The sequence below is a fragment of the Amphiura filiformis genome, chromosome 4 (assembly GCF_039555335.1).
Source record: "Amphiura filiformis chromosome 4, Afil_fr2py, whole genome shotgun sequence".
Classification (NCBI taxonomy): domain Eukaryota; kingdom Metazoa; phylum Echinodermata; class Ophiuroidea; order Amphilepidida; family Amphiuridae; genus Amphiura; species Amphiura filiformis.
The window spans coordinates 15,966,885-15,988,858 of record NC_092631.1 but is presented as its reverse complement, the minus strand read 5'-3'; the positions used below and the strand labels follow the sequence as shown (position 1 = coordinate 15,988,858).

General features: G+C 35.8%; 1 protein-coding gene across 1 annotated transcript in view; it reads left to right on the top strand.

Annotated features, from left to right (window-relative positions):
- The first annotated feature begins 1,614 nt into the window (after nucleotides 1–1,614).
- The window catches only part of LOC140150010 (atrial natriuretic peptide receptor 1-like), a 41,553-nt gene continuing 21,193 nt past the window's right edge, over nucleotides 1,615–21,974 (top strand). Inside the window, exons 1-6 of the mRNA XM_072172013.1 lie at nucleotides 1,615–2,311; nucleotides 15,975–16,120; nucleotides 16,555–16,710; nucleotides 17,578–17,713; nucleotides 18,454–18,548; nucleotides 19,005–19,264. Of these exons, the coding sequence (XP_072028114.1) occupies nucleotides 1,642–2,311; nucleotides 15,975–16,120; nucleotides 16,555–16,710; nucleotides 17,578–17,713; nucleotides 18,454–18,548; nucleotides 19,005–19,264 (1,463 nt within the window). The 5' untranslated portion in view covers nucleotides 1,615–1,641. The remainder of the gene's footprint in view (nucleotides 2,312–15,974; nucleotides 16,121–16,554; nucleotides 16,711–17,577; nucleotides 17,714–18,453; nucleotides 18,549–19,004; nucleotides 19,265–21,974) is intronic.

Below are 21,974 nucleotides of genomic sequence, written 5' to 3'. Positions count from 1 at the left end.
GATGATAATACAACATCATGACATACTATTTATACTTAAACGCGCCAGAAAAGAATCTAATATTTTAAACATTTTGGATTTTTTGCTTTTCGAAACCAAGTGAAATTTTACTCACTACAATATTTCGTCCTACGCGTCGGAGGACTTCATCAGGTATGACTGATTTTGGTCATCTGATCCACTTTCCCGGCAAACAAGTTTGAGTGGTTTCCGGTATTCCTTAGTCTCTTTTGCAGACTTCAGAAGTGGATCGTAGACATGACTCAAGAGGTAGGTGCCCTCCTCCCTGTTTAGGGTGTTGGTGCCCCGTCTTCTAATCTCCATTGCTTCTCTGACTTCTCTGGATCTTTTGTCGTGCTCCCGTCCAAGTATCTTTGATTCTTCCCAATCTATTACATGGTTTGCCCTTGCTAAGTGATCTGATATGGCTGATTTGGTCTGTTCCATTTCCGATGTCCTGCGTTCTGAGCGAGTGAACTTTTTTCATTGGCCTTTTTGACTTCCGCTTTATGTTCAGCAAGTCTAGTGCCGAACATCCGTGAGGTTTCTCCGACATAGGAGAGATGACAGTTTTTGCAGCCGATTTCATAAATGCAATTGCCGGTTTTTTCCTTTTCACGTTTGTCTTTTGGGTGGATGATGATGAAGTCCTCCGACGCGTAGGACGAAAATATTGTAGTGAGTAAAATTTCACTTGGTTTCGAAAAGCAAAAAATCCAAAATGTTTATTTATTGAACAAACCTGATGAATCTATTCAACGAAGTTGGAATCTAATATTTTAGTTACTATGCAAATAACATATTTCCATGTCTCACAGAACATGTGCATCTATCGGGAGCTAAGCTTTTGTTACGCTAAATAGCCTTCTGAATTTTGTGTGTTGAAGAGTGCGCTCTACATACATCAGTGAAAATCGTGTTGTAATTTCCTGCGCACTTGTGCATAATAATTTCTGTAAATGGTTGGATTTTGTTTTGGTTGCATTTCATTAGGAAACGAATTTGGAGAAAACCTTCTGTTAATAAAGTACTATGCTGAGCCACCCGCCTGGGTGGCTCACGCTCCAGTAATTTCAGATGATTGAGCTCAGTAATACATCTAAGAATGTCTTCCAATTCATGAAAACAAATAGATAATCAGCTTATCGGATTAAAAGCTTAGAGGGAAGGTCTTACTGCTCCGCGAGTTTTTGTAATTATCAGAAGGTTTTCTCCAAATTCATTCTCTAATGTTAGATTAACACGTTGAGTATACATCGCGTAGCTATTATGAGAAGTTAATAATGTCCTGTGTTATCTTATTTCGTCATCAACAAACTGTACAATGGCCGTAGTACCGAGAATCACGTGGATGCCGTACCATTCGCGAGGGCAGCACACTCCCGGCCTCCCCTGTCGTTCTTTATTGAACAATTCTATGATTCCACGAGCCAGTAGTAGCCAATACAAAACTACTATATCAGCGTATCGTCACTTTTCATTTCGCGCCTCATTGATGCCTCTTTTGCACTCATTGATTTTAATATCTTTCAACAGTACACTGTTATTACCTATACCGTTTTATCATTAGGCAATTTCTTAAGGGAATCCAGGCAGTGTTAGGTTTAACTTTCAAATGCAGAAACGATCAAAGACGTGGAAATGAAGCAGCTACTTATTGTTATACTTTTTCTGTTTTTTGTTTATTTCACAAATGGCAATCACACCCACATTCATCTTGGTGTCATTCTAAACGATGTGGTATTTGATCTCGATTACGTTCATTTTAAACCTTCTATCGACATAGCTTTTGATGAAATTAAACGCCGGGTTGACAATGGAGAATATTTGAACTTTACCACATCCTACGTCTTCAAAATCACCGACAATACCTGTGGTAGACCGACCATGGATGCGCCAGGCTATGCGGCTGATTTTTACTACGACGAAAATGTCGCGGGATTCTTCGGTCCTCTTTGTAGCGGCGAGACCGCACCAGTTGCGGATCTTTGCTCTCATTGGAACATTCCCATTGTTTCTGGTGTGTCTACATCTGGAGCTTTAGATGATAAATCTAGATACAGAACTCTGACGCGAACATCGTTTAAAGCTTCAAACTTAGTGGACTTTATGGTGACTATATTTCGACGGTATAATTGGAAAAGATGTTCGATTATTTGGGACAGTAACCAAGCCTACTGGAGGACTGTTCTTACACCAAGTCTCATCAATATATTGGGCCAAGACGGAGTAACGCTTAGAGACTTTGAGATGAACTCTTTTGGCAGAGACATTAAAGCGATAATGGAAGCGGCAGTTGAAAAAGCAAGAAGTAAGTTTTTGTTAAGATTTTTTTCTCTCTAAAAATGTGATAGGTTATACAACATGTTACACCTGCCCAGTGGCGGATTTAAGCTGTCAGCAAGTCAACAGTTGCTGGATCCCTCTTGTTATCTTGGTCCAAGGGCCCTCTTGCGTTTTCTGTTGCAACAAGCAAGACATAATAATTGCTATGAACATAATGTTGATACCAAGAGAGTAATCTGGTATATTTATGTGCAATCTTTTTACAATATGTCATTTGAAATATTTCATGTACCATTATTATTTTTGGATGCAACTATGGGTACGATATGGCACAATTATCATGAACAATAGCCGAGTCATATTAAATGGTTATAGTGTTAAATTATATGAATCCATAACATTAAAGAGTACAGTTCCAAAAACAGACAGAGGAGAGAAGATAAGCGACGGAGGAAAGGGAAGACTGAAAAACAAAGGTTGGAAGGACAAAAAGGAAGAAAGAGAGAATGAGGGCGGGAAAGAGGGACATGGAGTATAAAGGGTGACAAGAGAAATTAAAGGCCCATTCAGTGATTTGCTCATCCGGACGATCGTCAAAATCATCAAAATTCAGATCTTGGTTCCTTCGTCATTGTCATAGATGCGCTAACATAGTCTGCGAGTGGTTCAGCCGAAAGCCGCATATTTAAGACAAAATAAGACAGTTTACACGAATCTGTAATTTAGATACTGACAGTATCTAAATTAGCTACATGTATTTGAATGGGGCTTCAACTTCGTCAGTACTGCTGTTTTCTTCGTTTTTTGTCAAATTTGTCATTAAAAAATACCAAATGACAATTTGAATGACTTATCCTTCACTTTTAAGCAATTTATAAACAATTTTAATTTTTTCACACTTGCACTGGGATCACTGAATGGGTCTTTAAGTGAGGTTTTAAAGTGTAAAGAAAAAAAACAAGATTTAGTTATTTGATTTTACAATTGATCGAGCTAAGTGTTCTATAAAAAGATGATATTACACCATAAGAAATAAGTATCTTTTCAAATTACACATGGTCACATAATTACGAGATAATATACTTTTTCGTAAAGAGAGGAGAATATTAAATATTGGCTTTAATTTCTATGGACTGACCAATGTAAAAATACAAAAATTCATTGTCAGTGTCACGTAACAATGGCATTGATGGATGACACGGTTGTTTAATGTGATCATTTATTAAGTTTTCTAACAAAACATTATATAATATTCAATTCTAGACATGGACAATACCAACAGCTATTACACTAATACACACATATATGTTTGAACTATTTTTAACATATATTTTCATTTCTATATCTAACTATTCATCTTTTTCTGCTTTTTGTGGTAATTTTTAATTCTATAAACTGTACATTTAGGTGCAAATTGAGGGCGCTATGTATATATTTGAAATTTAAAATACCCAAATAGTACAAATTATTCCTTATATTTCATAACAAAAAGTTGTTGAAAATTTCCTTATCATCTGTTAGTCTTTTTTCTGATGTAAAGATGCAAACAAGATTTAAGATGAATAGCGCCATCATTGTTCACCTTTACTTATAAATGACTATAGTTTTACATGGCATCAAACAACCCCTAAAGCTACATGTACATATTTCGGTTGAACCACGTTCCATTGTTTAGGGCAATAGAAACCGACCGGAACAGCCGGTCGAGTTTTGATTCCATCCCTAAATATATAACAGCTAATATTGAAACCCGGAGTAAAACTGATATCTAATTATTTTATAGCAACCGGAATCTTAAGACCTGAAATAGATTAATGAAGTCTAAATATATCTTCTTCTTACTAGTTATCAAACACTTGTGTACATAATACTAGATGGCTTTCGCTTTTCAGAATGATCTACATTAACATTTGTTTCAAAAATGCAAAACTCTGTTGTAATTAGTAAGACGTAAGAAAGAGAAAAATAATCAAATACCGCCAATGGGTGATTTCACACAACTGTTCAGTGGAACTTACCACCCTCTCATTTAAAATCCCCCAGAACCCAGAAAGGGCCGTTTAATTCAAGTCCAGGATCCACTTTACTGAGAGGGCTCCGCGGGCTACTTTGCTAACATGGACATTTAACTTAAATCTGTCTCTGCACCTGCCTTAAACAAAGTTTGCATTTTTACAACGCAACATGAGTTCCTGAAGTTTCTATCACTGAGGTGCCAGATTGACATACGTCGTCGTTATAGCCAAAAGCTAGCTGTATATAACATAATATAGCCGTATATAGATGAGTCAGAGAAGTACTAAGCAACCTTGTGCAATCATGTTGCTCCTTGTCTGTGTATTTTGGTTTAGTTGTCAAATATTAACTTTAGATGTCGTAAGTCTCGCACAACATGAGATATGCCACACGGACTAAAGAATTCACAAAAAGTAATGCTTCAAATTAATCGATCGTATTCAGAATATTTTAATATAGAGAGAACGATGGCTAATTTTGATACCCAATACCTCAAATGTCGTTCAATATTAACTCAGTAGTGTTAAAAAACAAAAACAAAAAAAGAATTTAAACGTTGCAGTTTACAATGATCATTATACATGTATGTCGCCTTTTACCACGAAATGAGCGTTAAGTCGCAAGTTGGTAGTTTTGAAACGTTCTAGTGTATGCGTTGGTGTTCTTTGTTTCACACACCTGCTCAATCCAATAGTATGTCTTTGTCCTTTGTGAATGGGGGCACATTGGGCTACTCACGAAGAACATACCACTGACTTGTAGGGGTGCGCGGCAAACAAAGAACATCAATACAGCAATCAGAATGTCTGGAAACTACCAACTTGCGACTTCTCGCTTATTTCGTGATAGCATGTCACATACACACAGGGAATACACAATTTAATAGTCCTGAGGTACAGGCGTATTTATACTGGCTGTATTGGATTTTGTGAAGTCTTTATATTTGAGCATTAAATGGTTTATTACATGCTACCACCCATCGAGTCGGCTAAACTGACGAAGAAATATTCCTAAAAGCATTTGTAACCTAATGGGTATTTCTATATTATTATAAGTTGAAAAAAAAAAACATTTCTCAAACCGTTTTAAAATGAAGATTTTGATTTACATATTTATACATTCAATGTCGATTGTTAACAGTTTATGTCACATACCTTGCTTGTGGTGTTTTAATAATAAGAATTACAAAAGATTTTTGTGTAACCTTTTTACTTATTAGACAAAATATTTGAAAAATAAAAATTGATAAATGATGCAGAAGTAATAAAAGGAAAGCATTTTGTGTTTCCTGGATGAGACGCCGGTTATTAAACATCAAAGTCTTCAATAAGCGTCAGCAGATGAAATCGGATGTGGGAGCAAGCACTTAAAAATAAGTTAATAATGCATCATGGTCTTGTAATAGCGATTAGCGTGCAGAAGGTTATAAGCACTTCAAAAAAAATAAGTTCCCCTTTACATTTGACCTTATCTCTTAAAATAATTATGCGATTAGAATGGGTCATGGCACACGTCATCTGGCGTATATACCAACACTGACTGAGGATTTTAACAATGCTTTCATTTATGACAGGGCTCATAGCCATAATTGAATGAGGAATCAATATGAGCCCAGTCATGCATGAAAGCAGTTCAAATTCGCAGTCAGTGTTGGTATGATACGCCCGACGACGTGGGCTAACCAATTTCAATCGCGTAAATATTTTCTGAAGATAAAAAGTCAATTGTTTTGAAGTGCTTATACAATAAAAAATCCTGTTTGTGGAAACATTCCACTCAAAATGACAGTGAACAAAACAAACTATGAACTAGGCTGGTCCGGGTTCTTTTAACAATTTTAATACAGAACTGATTTTGATGTTTATTACTTTTTACAATACTGTATTCAAAAGGTAAAGTTCAATCCATGTTTTCCTATTTTATATCTTCACTATGGCAGAAAGGACCACAATGGAAATATATCTTTGGTTTAACATGTTTAATAAAGCGAAATGAAATGAAATAAAATGATATGAAATGAGACATCACGACCGACATCATGAAACAGTTTGTTGCGGTTAACGAGAATGTAGTCATAGTTACTGGTAACACAAAGGTAACATAATCAAGAACATAATCAACGACACATACTCTTCATGCTCTGAGCAGCTAAAACAAAAATCAAAATCGAGCACAACCTATATTTAGAAACATGCAAAATGCATGAAGCGAAAATGATTTCTTGCCACAATACATAAAAACTCTGTATGTGTTGATATTAAGGGATCTAAAATGAGCGTTTATTGCGTTTCGACAGTATTTTTTGTGGGACATGAGAGCACCTCAGACCTATCGAATTGCATTCTGAATACGAAGCATGTCTTTCTGATATCAAATAATTTTCATTTTTTGAAAATCACAATATAATACAAATTTTATGACACATTATAAAAATTTGATATTTTTCAAATTTTTGATATATAACAGTCCTCGAAGTAAATTATATAAATCTAATGACATATTCTTAAAGTGTGTGTAGCAGGGAGGAAAAGCCGACGGTCAATTGAAAATTTTGACCTTTCATATTGAAGATATGGATTTTTTTCCTAAAAAGACCTATTTTTTTTTGGCGTTTTGGGAAAAAAATCCATATCTTCAATACGAAAGGTCAAAATTTTCAATTGATCGTTGGCTTTTTATCCCACCTACATATAGTCCAGGCCCTAGCTAGAACCCGGCCTACACCGGATAGGGTAGAGATTTTGACACTTGATTTGGGTTATTGGACCTTTGAGGTTAAAGAATCACGGAGGTGCTTTTGCGAAAGCGGCTGCGAATTCGAGAAATCAAGATGGCCGCCGGCGGCCATTTTGAAAATTTTAAATTTTAGTTTTCACTCAATATTCATGTGTAATACATCATTCCATAGGTTTTTGCATACAAGGAATCAATTTCTGACAATATTTTTATGATTGAAGGTCAATATAACATGTTTACATTCAAAATGGCCGCCAAATGGTTGCCAAAAGATGGGGTTTTCATTAAAATGTATTTAGAATTCAACATTTTAAGTTATTTGATGTTAAAAATAACCATGGGTTGCTGATATTATGGTGACAACAAAGCACAAGTCGTCTATGTCATTTCTGTCATCTCCTGGATATGTTTAAAAATCAAAATGGCTGCCAAAATGGCCGCCAAAATCGTCTTCTTTCATCAAAATGTGTTACAGGAGCATTATAAAGTACCAGATTTACAAGGAAATGGTGCCAAACATTGTGTTCTTTTTGTATTCAAAGTATCTCTCTGGTAAAGGGGTAACAATATGACATCGGCATCAATTAATATCATCTCATGGGCATGTAAACATTCAAAATGGCCGCCAAAATGGCTGCAAAAACATGATTTTTTCATTAAAATGGTATTTAAAACAGTATTTTAATAGATGTTGTGTTAAATATTTCCATGGAACGCTGATATAATGTTAAAGGGGTATTTCTATCTAAATTTCTTCCTGCTCATGTGTTTTTACATTCATGAAAGAAGCTTAAATCCAAAATTTCATGTAAATCGGACATTCCGTTGGCGAATTATGGACTATAACATATATTTCAATGGTCCATAGGATTGTGTGTTATACTTTCGTTGGCGACAGAATAAAATTCAAAATCGAACATTTTGGCCGGTTTCTCTGGAAAGGGAATATATTTGCAAGATTCCTTTTGCACATGATCATTGTGCACCTAGTATATTAGTGGTCCCGTCGGTCCGCGCCTGTCGGCAAGATCATTTTATGACAGAATGTTAACCATATGCCATGAAGCTGAAGAAATGACATCATCTCCTAGAAAAAACTGGTATCTTGTATGTTGGTGTAACAGTCATTTAAAAGAATATATTTTGGTGGCCAAGTTGAATTTTAAACATGCCCAATTACCCATAAGTCCATGCTGTTTTCCTATTACTGCTATGCTATAATGATTATGTGGGAAAATACTCTCCTCTTATGGCACCATCCCCTTGAAAACCAGATACCTAGTGTTGCTGTAACAGATTTTGATGAAAAAATAATATTTTGGTGGCCATTTTGGGAGTCATTTTTAATTCCTTGAACTTGCCCATGGGATAATTTTGAATGACATATTTTACCCTCTGCCACAAAGATACTTTTGGATCTCGAAGAAAGCACTCATGTGGCGCCATTTCCTTGAAAATCAGATAAATTACATGTTGTTGAGACATAATATTATCAATTTAAAAACTATTTGCATGGTCATTTTGGAAAAAAAGAAAGGAAAGAAAGCACTATTGTTGCAAATAATACATTAGGTAAATTGTAAGTTGCTGGATATCTTTAATTGAAAACAAATACCTATATTTTTGGGGCCATTTTGGCAGTTTTTAAATGTCAAGCATGGAAATGGCATAATATTCTATGTTTTTAAAACATGAAGTTTATTGCAGCCATCTTTAATTTGAGTTTTGTTGTTAAAGGGCCATTTCGCGAACCTCTGTCCGACCCCCCCTTCACACCAAGCTTTTTGAGATTTTCACCAACAGGACCCCTTATATAGGGAGACCGGGGCAGGTTGGCCCACCTTGTGTTTCTGGGTATTTTTGTAGGTGTTGATATGGAATTATTGGGGTGTTAAAAGTTATCCATGTCATGTAAAATATACATATAAAATTTTATGATCATACTCCTTTTAGTTCCGGATTTATCAAGGAAAACGATTATTTCGCATGTAAAGTGAACTTTTTTGGTTTCAGAAAATATCGCATTTCCTCAACATATTAATACGCGTACGGTGATAGTTTAATTCTAACATGATTAATTGGAAGGTGTGGGTCTTGCCTAAAATGCCATATAGTTGAAAGCTGTCCATCCTGTTTCTGTTCTGCGGAATTTGATGGAAAACGAAAAATAGACTATGGGGTACCACTGGTAGGTTGGCCCACTTGCGCTGGGACAGGTTGGTCCCCTTTGCGTTTATGGGCAGAACTATGCATACTTTCTCAATTTTTCACCCATTTCGTGTCAAATGAAGCAAAATACAATTTACACAAAAAATCTATGTTGTCGTCCTATTTGAGCACTTTTTGACTAGAAATACCAATTAATCAATATCATATTTTTTTTATAATTGGGAATTTGTACAAAAAAAAGTAATTCATCACTCAGAATAGTTAATAATGAACAAAAAAGACAATTATAATTGTTATCCACAGCCTTTCAATTTCTCGTTATGGGTTTTTTATAAGATGATTGGTTAACGTTATTTCCTTGATTTTAGCTATTTCCTCAAGAATGACCCATGATGGCGCAAAATGAATTTCATTTGTTGACAGATAATGTCTTGGAACTATAATAGGTATTATCTTACTGCAGTTGTAAATTTATAATGTTTCATTGGAAAGAAATACGGCAATAACACACGGTAAATTGTGCATAGAAGCCAACCTGCCCCGTGTGGTGGGCCAACCTGCCCCGGCCTGGTTAATTTTCACTTCGCTCTCTCCTACAACTACCATAAGTCACAGAGCCATATAAATTCGTTAGCATTTACCTAGAGTTAACAGCTCTCAAGTATCAAATTGAGAGCCTCCTAACCCACAAACTGAGCTCTCCAGACGAGTGGGGAAAAAGGGGCCAACCTGCCCCGGTCTCCTTACTAGGTGCATAATGATCATGTGCAAAAGGAATCTTGCAAATTTATTTTATAAATTTATAATTTATATCTAGAGAAACCGGCCGAAATGTTCGATTTTGAATTTCATTCTGTCGCCAACAAAAGGTATCACACACAATCCTATGGACCATTGAAATATATGTTATAGCCCACAATTCGCCAACTGAATGTCCGATTTGCATGAAAATTTGGATTTAAGTTTCTTTCATGAATGTAAAAACACATGAGCAGGAAGAAATTTGGATAGAAATACCACTTTAACATTATATCAGCGTTCCATGAAAATATTTAACACAACATCTATTAAAATGCTGTTTTAAATAACATTTTAATGAAAAAAATCATGTTTTTGGAGCCATTTTGGCGGCCATTTTGAATGTTTACATGCCCATGAGATAATATTAATTGATGCCGATGTCATATTGTTACCCCTTTACCAGAGAGATACTTTGAATACAAAAGAACACAATGTTTGACACCATTTCCTTGTAAATCTGGTACTTTATATGCTCCTGTAACACATTTTAATGAAAAAGACTATTTTGGCGGCCATTTTGATTTTCAAAACATATCCAGGAGATGATAGAAATGACATAGACGACTTGTGCTTTGTTGTCACCATAATATCAGCAACCCATGGTTATTTTTAACATCAAGTAACTTAAAATGTTGAATTCTAAATACATTTTAATGAAAACCCCATCTTTTGGCAACCATTTGGCGGCCATTTTGAATGTAAACATGTTATACTGACCTTCAATCATAAAAATAATGTCAGAAATTGATTCCTTGTATGCAAAAACCTATAGAATGATGTATTACACATGAATATTGAGTGAAAACTAAAATTTAAAATCTTGGATTTCTCGAATTCGCAGCCGCTTTCGCAAAAGCACCTCCGTGATTCTTTAACCTCAAAGGTCCAATAACCCAAATCAAGTGTCAAAATCTCTACCCTATCCGGTGTAGGCCGGGTTCTAGCTAGGGCCAGGACTAATACACTTTAAGTATAAATCATCAGATTTATAAAGTTTACTTCAAGTACTGTTAAATATCAAAAATATCAATTTTTAATGATTTGCCATGTGTATTAAATTGCGAATTTCAAAAATTCAAAATTATTTGATATCAGAATGACATTCTTCATATTCAGAATGCAATTCGATATGTCTGATGTGCTCTATTGTCCCAAAATAAATACTGTCCAAACGTACATACCCCAGCCCTTAAGACGACTATTGTAAATAAGGCTGCGTAATTCATTTGGTTTTTTTGGCAAATAACAGATACACCGTTATTTGATCAAAAACGACATTTATTAAGAAACGATGCAATAAAGCGTTTACAAGCGATCTTTATGGACATTTGAAAAGGAAAAATTAATACTAGTACACTATGAATATAATATTATATTAATATTTCCATGCTTTTTTCTGCATTTGCCGCGTTTGGTTATTTAATATTTGTGTCAGGGTGGACATAATGTTACATATTCTGAACAGTTTATGTCATCAAAGTATGGTGATCTTTAAGGACTGCGCAATAAATATAAGCCATCGGAAAGGGTAAATTTGGGAGAAAGCAATTTTTGCCGAGTCGAAAGGGGAGAACGATTTTGTGTCACATTTTATGGGACACAATACGGAAACGTTTTTCTCTCATTATGTATCTAGACCGTTTTATAATGGTATGCAAATTGTACTGGGAACCCAAAATATTGGCATGTGGGAGGGGACATTCTTGAATCTTCCATTGGCACAGAAAATCGGGGTCTCGTCACCACCGCGGTGCACCGTTCCTAAGACTGAGTAGACTAACACATTAATGGATATCAAATGTAATCTTCAGCCACCACGGGTACATGGCGAACTTGGTTCTATGGTGATCACTAGGACTTCTCCCGACGGAAGGCATTTGCGGTCTTGCAAGAAGAACGTCTCACTACTGTGTTTTGGGGTGGTTGTCCTCTGTTATGGAAATAGGATAACGCAAAATTACACATTTGCTATCATCAAGCGCATTGATCATGTTAGAAATGTAAGAATCTATGCCCGCACCACTCCAGTAACCATCACTGAGCCTCTTAGGCCGTATAAAATTAATGTTTTGGTTCTCGTCCGAAGGATTTTCATGAATTGATGAGGGAGGAGGTGTTTTTTTTTTTTTTTCAATGTAAGATTGGGAGTGGAAGTAGTTTTCGGTCTTCTCCAACAGTGCTCGAGGAAACGATGAGGCCCTTTTTTTTTTTCAAATGTGAGATTCTGAGGGATAAACCCCTAGAGTACCACAAAAAGACTTGGAAGTGATGCTTGTTCTCTAATAAACTTATTTATATGTATGAAGATTTCATAAATCATTCCAAAGTCTAAAAAAATTGAAAAATCTCAAAAAAAAAAAAAAAATCTGACAAATCCCAGAAATTGAGGAGGAGGGACGAGAACCAAAATATTAATTTTACACGGCCTTATCGACACTCACGATTCCTGGGTCATATGCAGGGTGCAGGAAGATGAACCTCTATACCCATCGCATGGTTTAAGGAGACCTGGACGACAAATAAAAACCTGCTATTGTAGTTGTCTTACGTACGTAAGTTGCAGAAGGTGCCAAAGCTCACTACCATTCGCAAGATGATGTGAACTACAAAAGTTTTATTTTAAGCATTTAAAGCAATATACATTGAGTCGTTTGTCACTTAAATCTATTTAAGTAACTGTGAAAATTGCATTTGTCTAGCCAGCAAAAACAAAAACGTTTTAAAAACGTTTTAAATAAGTTATATTTTGGCTTTTGGTTTAGGTAAAAACGTTTTAATAACATTAAAATGTCGGGTTATATGAAGGTCATGATAGCGTTTTAAAACGTTTTGTATGAAAACACACCACAACAATATTTTTTAATGTTTTCAAAAAATGTTATTGTAAACTATTTTTGCAAACATTTTTGCCAAATATTGTGTCAATACTTAAAAACATTATGTTAAAATATTTGAACCCAGTAAACACAGAAATGTTCTTAAAATGTTTTTTTTTTTTTCAAAACCTTTTAATAACATTTAAATGTCGGGTTATATAAAGGTCATGAAAACGTTTTTAAAAAGTTATTGAAAATATTTTGGGCAAACGTTTTTCGTAAAATATTTTTTCAACCCCAAAATAACATTCTGTTTGGAATGTTTTGTATCAAGTTTTCAAGAATGTTTTTGGAATGTTATTAAAACGTTTTTATACCCTTTATATAACCCGACATTTAAACGTTTTCTGTAAAACATTTTTGTTTGCTGAGCAGTAGATTATCAAAAATGTTTTGTAAGGTTATGAAAACGTTTTATACTCTTAATATACCCGACATTCAAACGTTTTCTGATAACCTTTTACAACCTTTTGCGAATGATGTCGAAAACGTTGTGTGTTTGCTGGGTATTTAGTTTATTTGTCTATTTTTTGTTTGATTTTGTTTTTAGTAATACAATAAGCCCAAATTTGAAGCTTTTGAAGCTTATGTAAGAATGTAAAGTGGGGTACTGAACGCTAATTTTGCTCTAAAATTACCAGTTTTGCTCTGTACGACCACGTCACTTATGGCCCCACAAATAAGTGTCTTTTTTTCACTTCACGTATAATTGGAATTAATAAAGCCGTATATTCATGCATCACAGTATCGCTTTTTAGTCGTTAGCTAAATAAATCAACGTTATTACCATTGAAGGTTCGATTATTTTACTACGTATTAATATTCATAGTATTCTTATTATTGCTTCATTATTGAGGAAACACATGAATTACAAAATGAAAGTAACGTCTATATCTTCAGAAATAGTAATCGTGTTCACAATATTTTAACATAGGAAATACAGGGGGGTTATTACGCGCATTTTAATACCTCGTTCGTCCAATTTTGTTCAACATTAAGGGGGTACTACACCCCTCCATAAATTTGTGTCTATTTTTGCATTTTTCTCACAAAATAATAACACACTGGTAACAAAAGTTATGTATATTATAGGGGCAAGGAATCCAATTACTACACTGGAATTTCAGTGACCCAAGACAAGCGGTTCGTTATTTATGATAAGAAATAAGGTACCGCTAGAATGTACCCCATTTCCTATTATATATACTGAACCGCTTGTCTTGAGACACTGAAATTCCAGTGTAGTAATTAGATTCCTTGGCCCAATAATATACATAACTTTTGTTACCTGTGTGTTAATATTTTTGAGAAAAATGCAAAAATAGTCACAAATTTACCACAGGGGTGTAGTTCCCCCTTCAGATGTATTTTAAGGACAAAACCCCGAAAAGTTGTACTTAATGGTTAAGTTACCGATCAATGGTTTAAACACAGGCATCGTGGCATGAAAAACCTGTCATTATCTTTGCGCTTGATTCAAATCGATACAATGTAGGCCTACTGCAGCTTTTAAATTAAGGGTTTTGTCTTCTGCTGTATAGTATTGAACGAAATTGGGCAAAAGGGGTATCTAAACCACATATCTTTTTATGTTAAAACATTGTGAATATGATTAATACTAGTTCTGATATAGACATTTTTATAACGGATGCGTTCATTTTTATGACGTCTTTAGTTACATAACAATGTCCTTTTCTAATAAGCGAAGAATTTTGAATAATAAATGTCAGAAATATACTGCATTACACAATGATTACTGCGTCCATTAACATTATTGCATCGTGCGGGATTTGGTGCAATTGTAATATTAGGTAATAAAATTCTTTTGACGGTCCAGGGCTAGCTACCAGTCATGTCAGTGATAACTGCAAAGGAGTAAAACTATATTTGATTAGGAATGGCTTTTAAGCCATTAAAAAAATGAAGGATAAATCAATAGTAAATTGCCATTACCCAGCAAACATTGTGGTATTGGCCCGATATAGGGTTCACTCTGGCTCGTAATGGCTACTATCGGACACGGAAACCATGTACCACGCCAATACTGGCCCAACGTTATGTTGCCGAATTGTAAAATTGCCATAATTGGACCGATACCGGGCCAACCATGAAATTGATTAACTGGCCAGGTGTTGGCACGATCCAAATGGCCCGGTATTGGTACGGTAAAGGGTCCTGGGATTACCCATAGCGCCTAGCGGCGCACCTACTTCCTCTCTCTTTTGGAACCCCATGAATAATGGCATGTATGATATTTTGTCTGTAGAAATCTATCTAAATCGAATCTAATCTTGACAAGTCATAGATGGTTCTTGTCATAACTAATCGTTCATTCAATGCTAGTTTACCTTTATTTGTCGGTTGTGATCGATCTTTTTGCATTTAGCGGGATTTGTATGTGTTTGAAATTCCCGCTGGTTCGCGGGTGCAGAATTCTGCTCCCAGTTTACCAACTTGTGTGGTAATTCCCCATATAGGTGTTTTATTTTTCATTATGCAAAATTGGCAAAAAGGAAGAAAATGGGCAGTGTTGATTAATATGACCCTCCCTTCGGTACGGACCGATTCCTTCCAATTGACTAACATACTAACATGTGACCTTTTACCATTAAAAGGTTATGTTCGGTTTCATCACTTGCAAAGTATGTGAATATAATAAATCCATGTGCGTATGTGTTTATGTTTATGGGACAAATAAATAAATAAAAAATCTCCACCCCAATGTTTAGGGATGAAATTTGACCCTCACACTAAAAGGCTGGCTACGCTGCTGACAAGGAAGCAATTTTCCCCATAGTTCTGAGATCCAAATTATCTCCCACTATATTTTTCCTTTAAAGCTATATTGTAACATTTCCATAAAAATAGATTGGTATTTCTTTTCCATAAAATGTTAGCTTTCATTGTCAGCATATATGAGACGATAAATACACTCTAGCGGCTAAAAACAATACATTATTCTCTAATTACAATGGTGTAAAAAACTGAATTTTGAAAACTATTGAGGGCGTCCTCCTCAACAAATGTTACAGGAGGCTTTGATTAATTTAATTTTTGTTCTGTGTTTCTTTCTGTTCTTACTTCACACAGTAATTCTTCTGGTTGTAATTGGACCTATTGTACGGCAACTTATGTTACAAGGATATGACATGGGACTTATCAACGGGGAATACGCATTCTTCAGTTTTTATCCTTTCAACAATAGGTTTATATTTGGCGATGACAACTGGAAGCAGGTATACATATGCGTAATTCGCCGTAATTTCTGCATACCTACGAATACCACCCTATTATAAACCGTTTCTATTTACCACGTGCAGTATCTTACGGCAGTCGCGGGGAGCGATCGCAACACCGGTTGCTCAAAAATAAATCGATAAACTCGCCCTCTATAGTTATTACAACACAGATGGATGATTTATAGTAATGTGGGCTTCGTCAGTATGCGAAAATAAGAAAATCACAAAGACCAAAATATTGTCACAGATATTCTAGTATTTTGATTGTTAATGATTTTGCTCTTTACACTTTTGTTTGCAACAACCTGCTTAACTTTATTATCACAATTAAGCATATCACCAAAACTGTTCAACTTGCATTACGTCGTATTTCGCACGGAATTAACGCACATATATTTTTGCTGTTAAAATAAACACATTTTGACTTTCAGAATGACGACCGGGACGAGGATGCTAAATATGCTTACCAAGCGCTGATGAACTTTCAACTGTATGAACCAGATACCGCACAATTTCGAGCTTTTAAACAAGAATACACATTGCGACAAGTACGGGACTACAACTTCAGTCGTCCCCCTGGTGATGATGTAAGTATATACAGTGTGTGCCCTAGTGTGGACCCTTAAAGGCCAAAGTTCCGTGACAACCACCGTCTGTGGGAGTGTTAGCTATACCAACTGTGGGGTCACAAGCCCTGTGAAGTCTGATACAAAGTCATCAAGAGCAAGGATCGATGTGAGGCCCTCCCGAAGGCGAAGCGTCCTTTTCAAGAAATACAAATTATAGCAACAACAACAAAAATTAAAATACAATCTGGCTTGAATAATAAAAATGACGAGTTTGGTTTCAAAAGGCTGCTTTATGTAAAATTCATTTGGTCACCTTTTGCCCTACAATAGTGCTATATTTAGGCTAGTGAAAATTCCCCATTAGTGGTACCGGCACCGTCACTGCCTACAGGGGCGTAACCAGACCTGACCTTCCGGGGGGCAAGATTGAAATTTGTTTAGTATTTATGTGCGACCGGCTTGCCGCGAAAAGATAAACGGATGGGGTTCTGGTTTTTGGCATATTAGAAGCTAAAAAATAAGTACTTCAGAGTACAAATTTCACAATATGTACAATCTTTCCCTTTTCTCTTCTCCCTTCCCTTATCTCTTCTCCCTTCTCCTTTTCTCTTCTCCTTCCCCTTTTTCTTCCCTCTTTTTTCTTTTCTTCTTTCCCTTTTCTCTTTTCCCCTCTTTTTTCCCCTTTTTTCTCTTCTCCTTCCCTTTTTTCTTCCCTCTTTTTCTCTCCTTCCCCCCTTTTCCCCTTCCCAATTTTTTGCTCTTCTTCCCAGTTTGTTGGTGTCCGAGGGGCAGCTTGCACCCCCCCCCCCCCATTGGTTACGCCACTGACTGCCTACAAACCCACACACGCCAATTAATTCTTATGTTATCATCATTATTCTACAGTTTGGCTACTTATCCGCTGCAATGTATGATGCGGTGATTTTGTATTCACTGGCTGTTAACCAAACACTGGCTGAAAACGGTGATGTGAGAGATGGAATGGCGATGACACGAAAAATGTGGAATAGGACGTTTGAAGGTAACTGTAACAGTGAATTTTAACTTCTCTAAAAAAAACCATTCAACATTTAATTTAGTATAGTGTAAACCTTTGGTCACAACACACACAAAAATTGGGAACCTGGTATTTTCAATCGACACTTTGACTTCGTAGGAGCGCAATAATCATCATCAGTGTCGTCAGCATCATCATCACCATCGACGTCGTCGTCGTTGTCTTCATAATCATTCAACAACAACACACGGTTGTTTGATGTATATAGAATTGGCTTCATTATTAACTAAATGCAAACTATAGATGGCGCTATTTATCCTAGATCATATTTCTTTATTTGCAAGGGGTAGGATATTAATACTGCCATTAAAACAGCTGGAATAGATGAAACAAGCAACAAGGACATTTTATAAACATATTTTATCAAACAATAAAAGGAGCTGTTTGTATTAAAAGCTTAAAAGAGTAATTTTCAGTAACTAAATAGCGCCACCAATTTTGTCATAAATAGATACATTTTATATCCGAAAAAGCTATAAAAATGCTATAAAAGTGAATAATTTTGTAAAAGAGGGAAAATTAAAGTTGAGAATGACTCAAAAGCATCTGTATACATTAGCATAATATCACATTTAGCTGTTCGGGCCTAAAATTTGGTTGTACATGATGTTTTGTTTGAAAAACTAATAAATGATCCCATCAAACAACCGTGAACAGAAGCAATAATTCAAGAGCTTATTTTATTTCACATTTTGTACTTTTAGGTGTGTATGGAACGATCAAAGTAAACGACAACGGGGACAGAGATGGGGATTATTCCATGTGGGATATGGTGGATACGGAGAATGGCGTCTTTAAGGTAAATGTTTACTCTGATAATAATAATCTAATTAATGGACACTAACTCTATCTATTGATTGATAAATTTCTTACCAAATAATAAGAGAAGGAAAGAAATCTGCGACGTCAATCTCGTCCACAACAATAATAACCGATCCATTTTGATACAATGTTTTGAGAGGAAGACGCCGCGTAAGTCTTAAAATAACAGTATAAGGTGTCAGTACCGCCGGTCACCATGGTGGTTGAGTTCTGAAGGTCAACGATGCTGCTGCTATAATGCTAAAATATCTAGTCTTCAGATTCAGTCTCAGAAACAGTAAAGTGGTGTCCTGAGACATGAGCTAATTACTTGGAGCTATGGTCGGAGACAGTGGTGACAAGAGCAAAGAGCGGAAGAAGAATTCAGGGTACTGCACATTCTCAACGACCACTGTAAAAACATCATGCTGATGATGATGATACCATATTCAAGATGAACGACAAGAAAAGCAAGGCAATGATTTGCAATATGACCCCATCACCACTCCACATATTTGATGGCAGTGACCTTGAAATATATGATGACTTCAAATATCCTGGAACTTGGATTTGTAGCAGTGAGAAAGACTTTAATATCAGGAAAGCACAAGCATGGGTGGACAGCCTACTAGAGTATGAGCAAGATCTGAAGAGCAGCCTGCCTAGAAATCTAAAACTCGAGCTTTACACCATTAAAGTTAAATCAGTCCTGATGTAAGGTGCAGAAACCTGTACAATTACATCAAAGTCTAGGAAGGAGCTTGATGGTTGCTATTGACATAAAACCACTGAGAAGAGCACTTTAAGTTACCTGACAGTCACACACCGCCAATAAGGAGCGCCGTAGTGCAATCTCTCCTCAATCTCTGAAACACTAATAAAGAAAAGGCTGAGATTAGCTGGACATCTTGTCAGAAGTGAAAGAGAGGTAGCTTCCAGAGACTTGCTGTGACATTCTACACATGGTAAAGATTAAGAGGTCATCTCTTGAATAACTATATTAAGTAACTAATCGAGGATACTGGGATAGAGAGACAAGACATTAGGAACTGCGTGCCGAACAGTCGTTTGGAGAGCCATCAGCGGAGTCTTAATAAGCAAATTCAACATTTTATTCTTTCTGGGGGAAGCGAGGATTACGACAAGGCCAGTCATACGTATCTGATATCATTCATCAATCCATACCAAGCACTTAGGGCCATTATCATGACACAAAACGTTTTACAGAAAATGTTTAAATGTCGGGTTGTATAAAGGGTATAAAAACATTTTAATAACATTCAAAAATTGTTTTTGAAAATTTGATGCAAAACATTCTAAACAGAATGCTATTTAAGTGTTGACAGAATAAATTCAACATTTTATTCTTTCTGGAGGAAGCGAGGATTACGACAAGGCCAGTCATACGTATCTGATATCATTCATCAATCCATACCAAGCACTTAGGGCCATTATCATGACACAAAACGTTTTACAGAAAATGTTTAAATATCGGGTTATATAAAGGGTATAAAAACATTTTAATAACATTCAAAAAATTTTTTGAAAACTTGATGCAAAACATTCTAAACAGAATGCTATTTAAGTGTTGACAGAATATTTAGCAAAAATGTTTATCCCAAATATTTGACAATAACGTTTTAAAAACATTTCCGTTACCTTTATAAAACCCGACATTTAAAATTACGGGTGGTCTTAACCCAGGAATTATGGACACTTTCGGGCCTCATAACTTCTAAATTGTTGGTCAAAGTATATAAATGTATACATATTTAGAATGGAAATGACTTGATGAATCTATCTATGAGGCCAAATTTGGGCGAAAATTTTGGAGAAAATCCCCCAAAACGGTTTTTTGGCCCAAATTTTTCGGTCACCGTAACCAAACAATTCTTGAGTCAATTTTTGTATTAAATATTAAAAACTAGATAAAATATCTACATGTAGGAACTAATTATTTTTTATTTATTTATTTGAATTTGACCAACTTTGAGAAGTTTGCACCAAAATGGTTTATTATTTTTGGTGAAGTTATGAGCCCCTTAAATTACATAATTCCATTACAGAGTTACGACCACCATTAAAGGGTTTTGAAGTTTATGTGTTTGCTGGGTATATAATCTATTCCAATTCATTTTTAGTTTCTTAAGAATGTTTGTTGACGGATCATCAATTATTTGATGTCGAATATATTACCGATTTTACGTCAACATACATGGCATGAAATAGATTAAATAACAAATACTTGTTAGAATATTTCACCCATTTACTAGATTCATGTTTATGCAATACTTGCAGAAACGACAGCAAAGCCACCCATTCTCCTTTCATAAGTTCGCGCAGTTACCACACGCCTCGGGCCGCGCGCAAACCATGACCTTTTTTTTTTCAAATATCCATCCTGTTAAACAATTCATTTAAAAATATACTTATAACAACTACTAAAATTAATATTATTTTATTAAAGCCACTACCATTCACGCTGTTACAGGAAGTACTCTACTTATTTGGCTACAAATGTTTCAACAATAATCACAGCAATTACACAATACCTTAAGAATTTATATTTCCCTTTCCCGAGTTCTTTCCAGGTCACTAATAGACCACCGGAGGCAGTAACAAATGAAAACAATAATTAAATTCGGAGTGTCACGAATTCAATAATATATACGTTAACAAAGCTGTAATGCATTAACGATTTTATAATCTTATGATGTATATTCATACGTAGCGGTAAACGTAACTAGAAAGCAAAATACTTCTACGCTTCTTAAACTTGGTACACTCGCCGGAGCGCTTTTACTGGGTCAACCAGCGTCTTCAGCGGATGTTATAGCTCTGTAGATTGTTGTTGCTAGTGATGTTGTTGAGACACCTTCGATGCCGTCACAGATATACATGACGTAAAATAAGAAGACATTACCAGCACAAAGTTGGGTGTACGATGGGCAGCCCATGTAGCCCGTTGGCAGCGAATGCTTACATGGAACACTTTGAATGCATTGCTCTATAGCGTCTGCTCCTCACCCACCACGTACGTAGTATCGTTATGTGGATGACACCTTCTGCGTAATTAAATCGGCGCATGTAGAAGACGATAACATCCGCTAAAGACGCCGGTGAAAGCGCTCCGGTGAATGTACCAAATTTGGGTAGCGTAGAAGTATAGGAGAGATCCTCTAGGGAGAGAGTTAGAGGTTGAATTATAAGAGGGGTCTGGTTTTACGGGGAGGGGTTAAATTATATTTTTTGGATTGTGTGTTTGGTGTGTGTGTTTTTTTTGGGGGGGTGGTGACAACCCCATCCCACTCCCGCAAAGACCACATTGATGAACGGAAATAATTATCAAGATAAAGAGGTATACCCCAAGATAAATAGGCCTTAATTTTCTCTGGGCAGAGTGGTCACTGGGGATGTGTTTTGT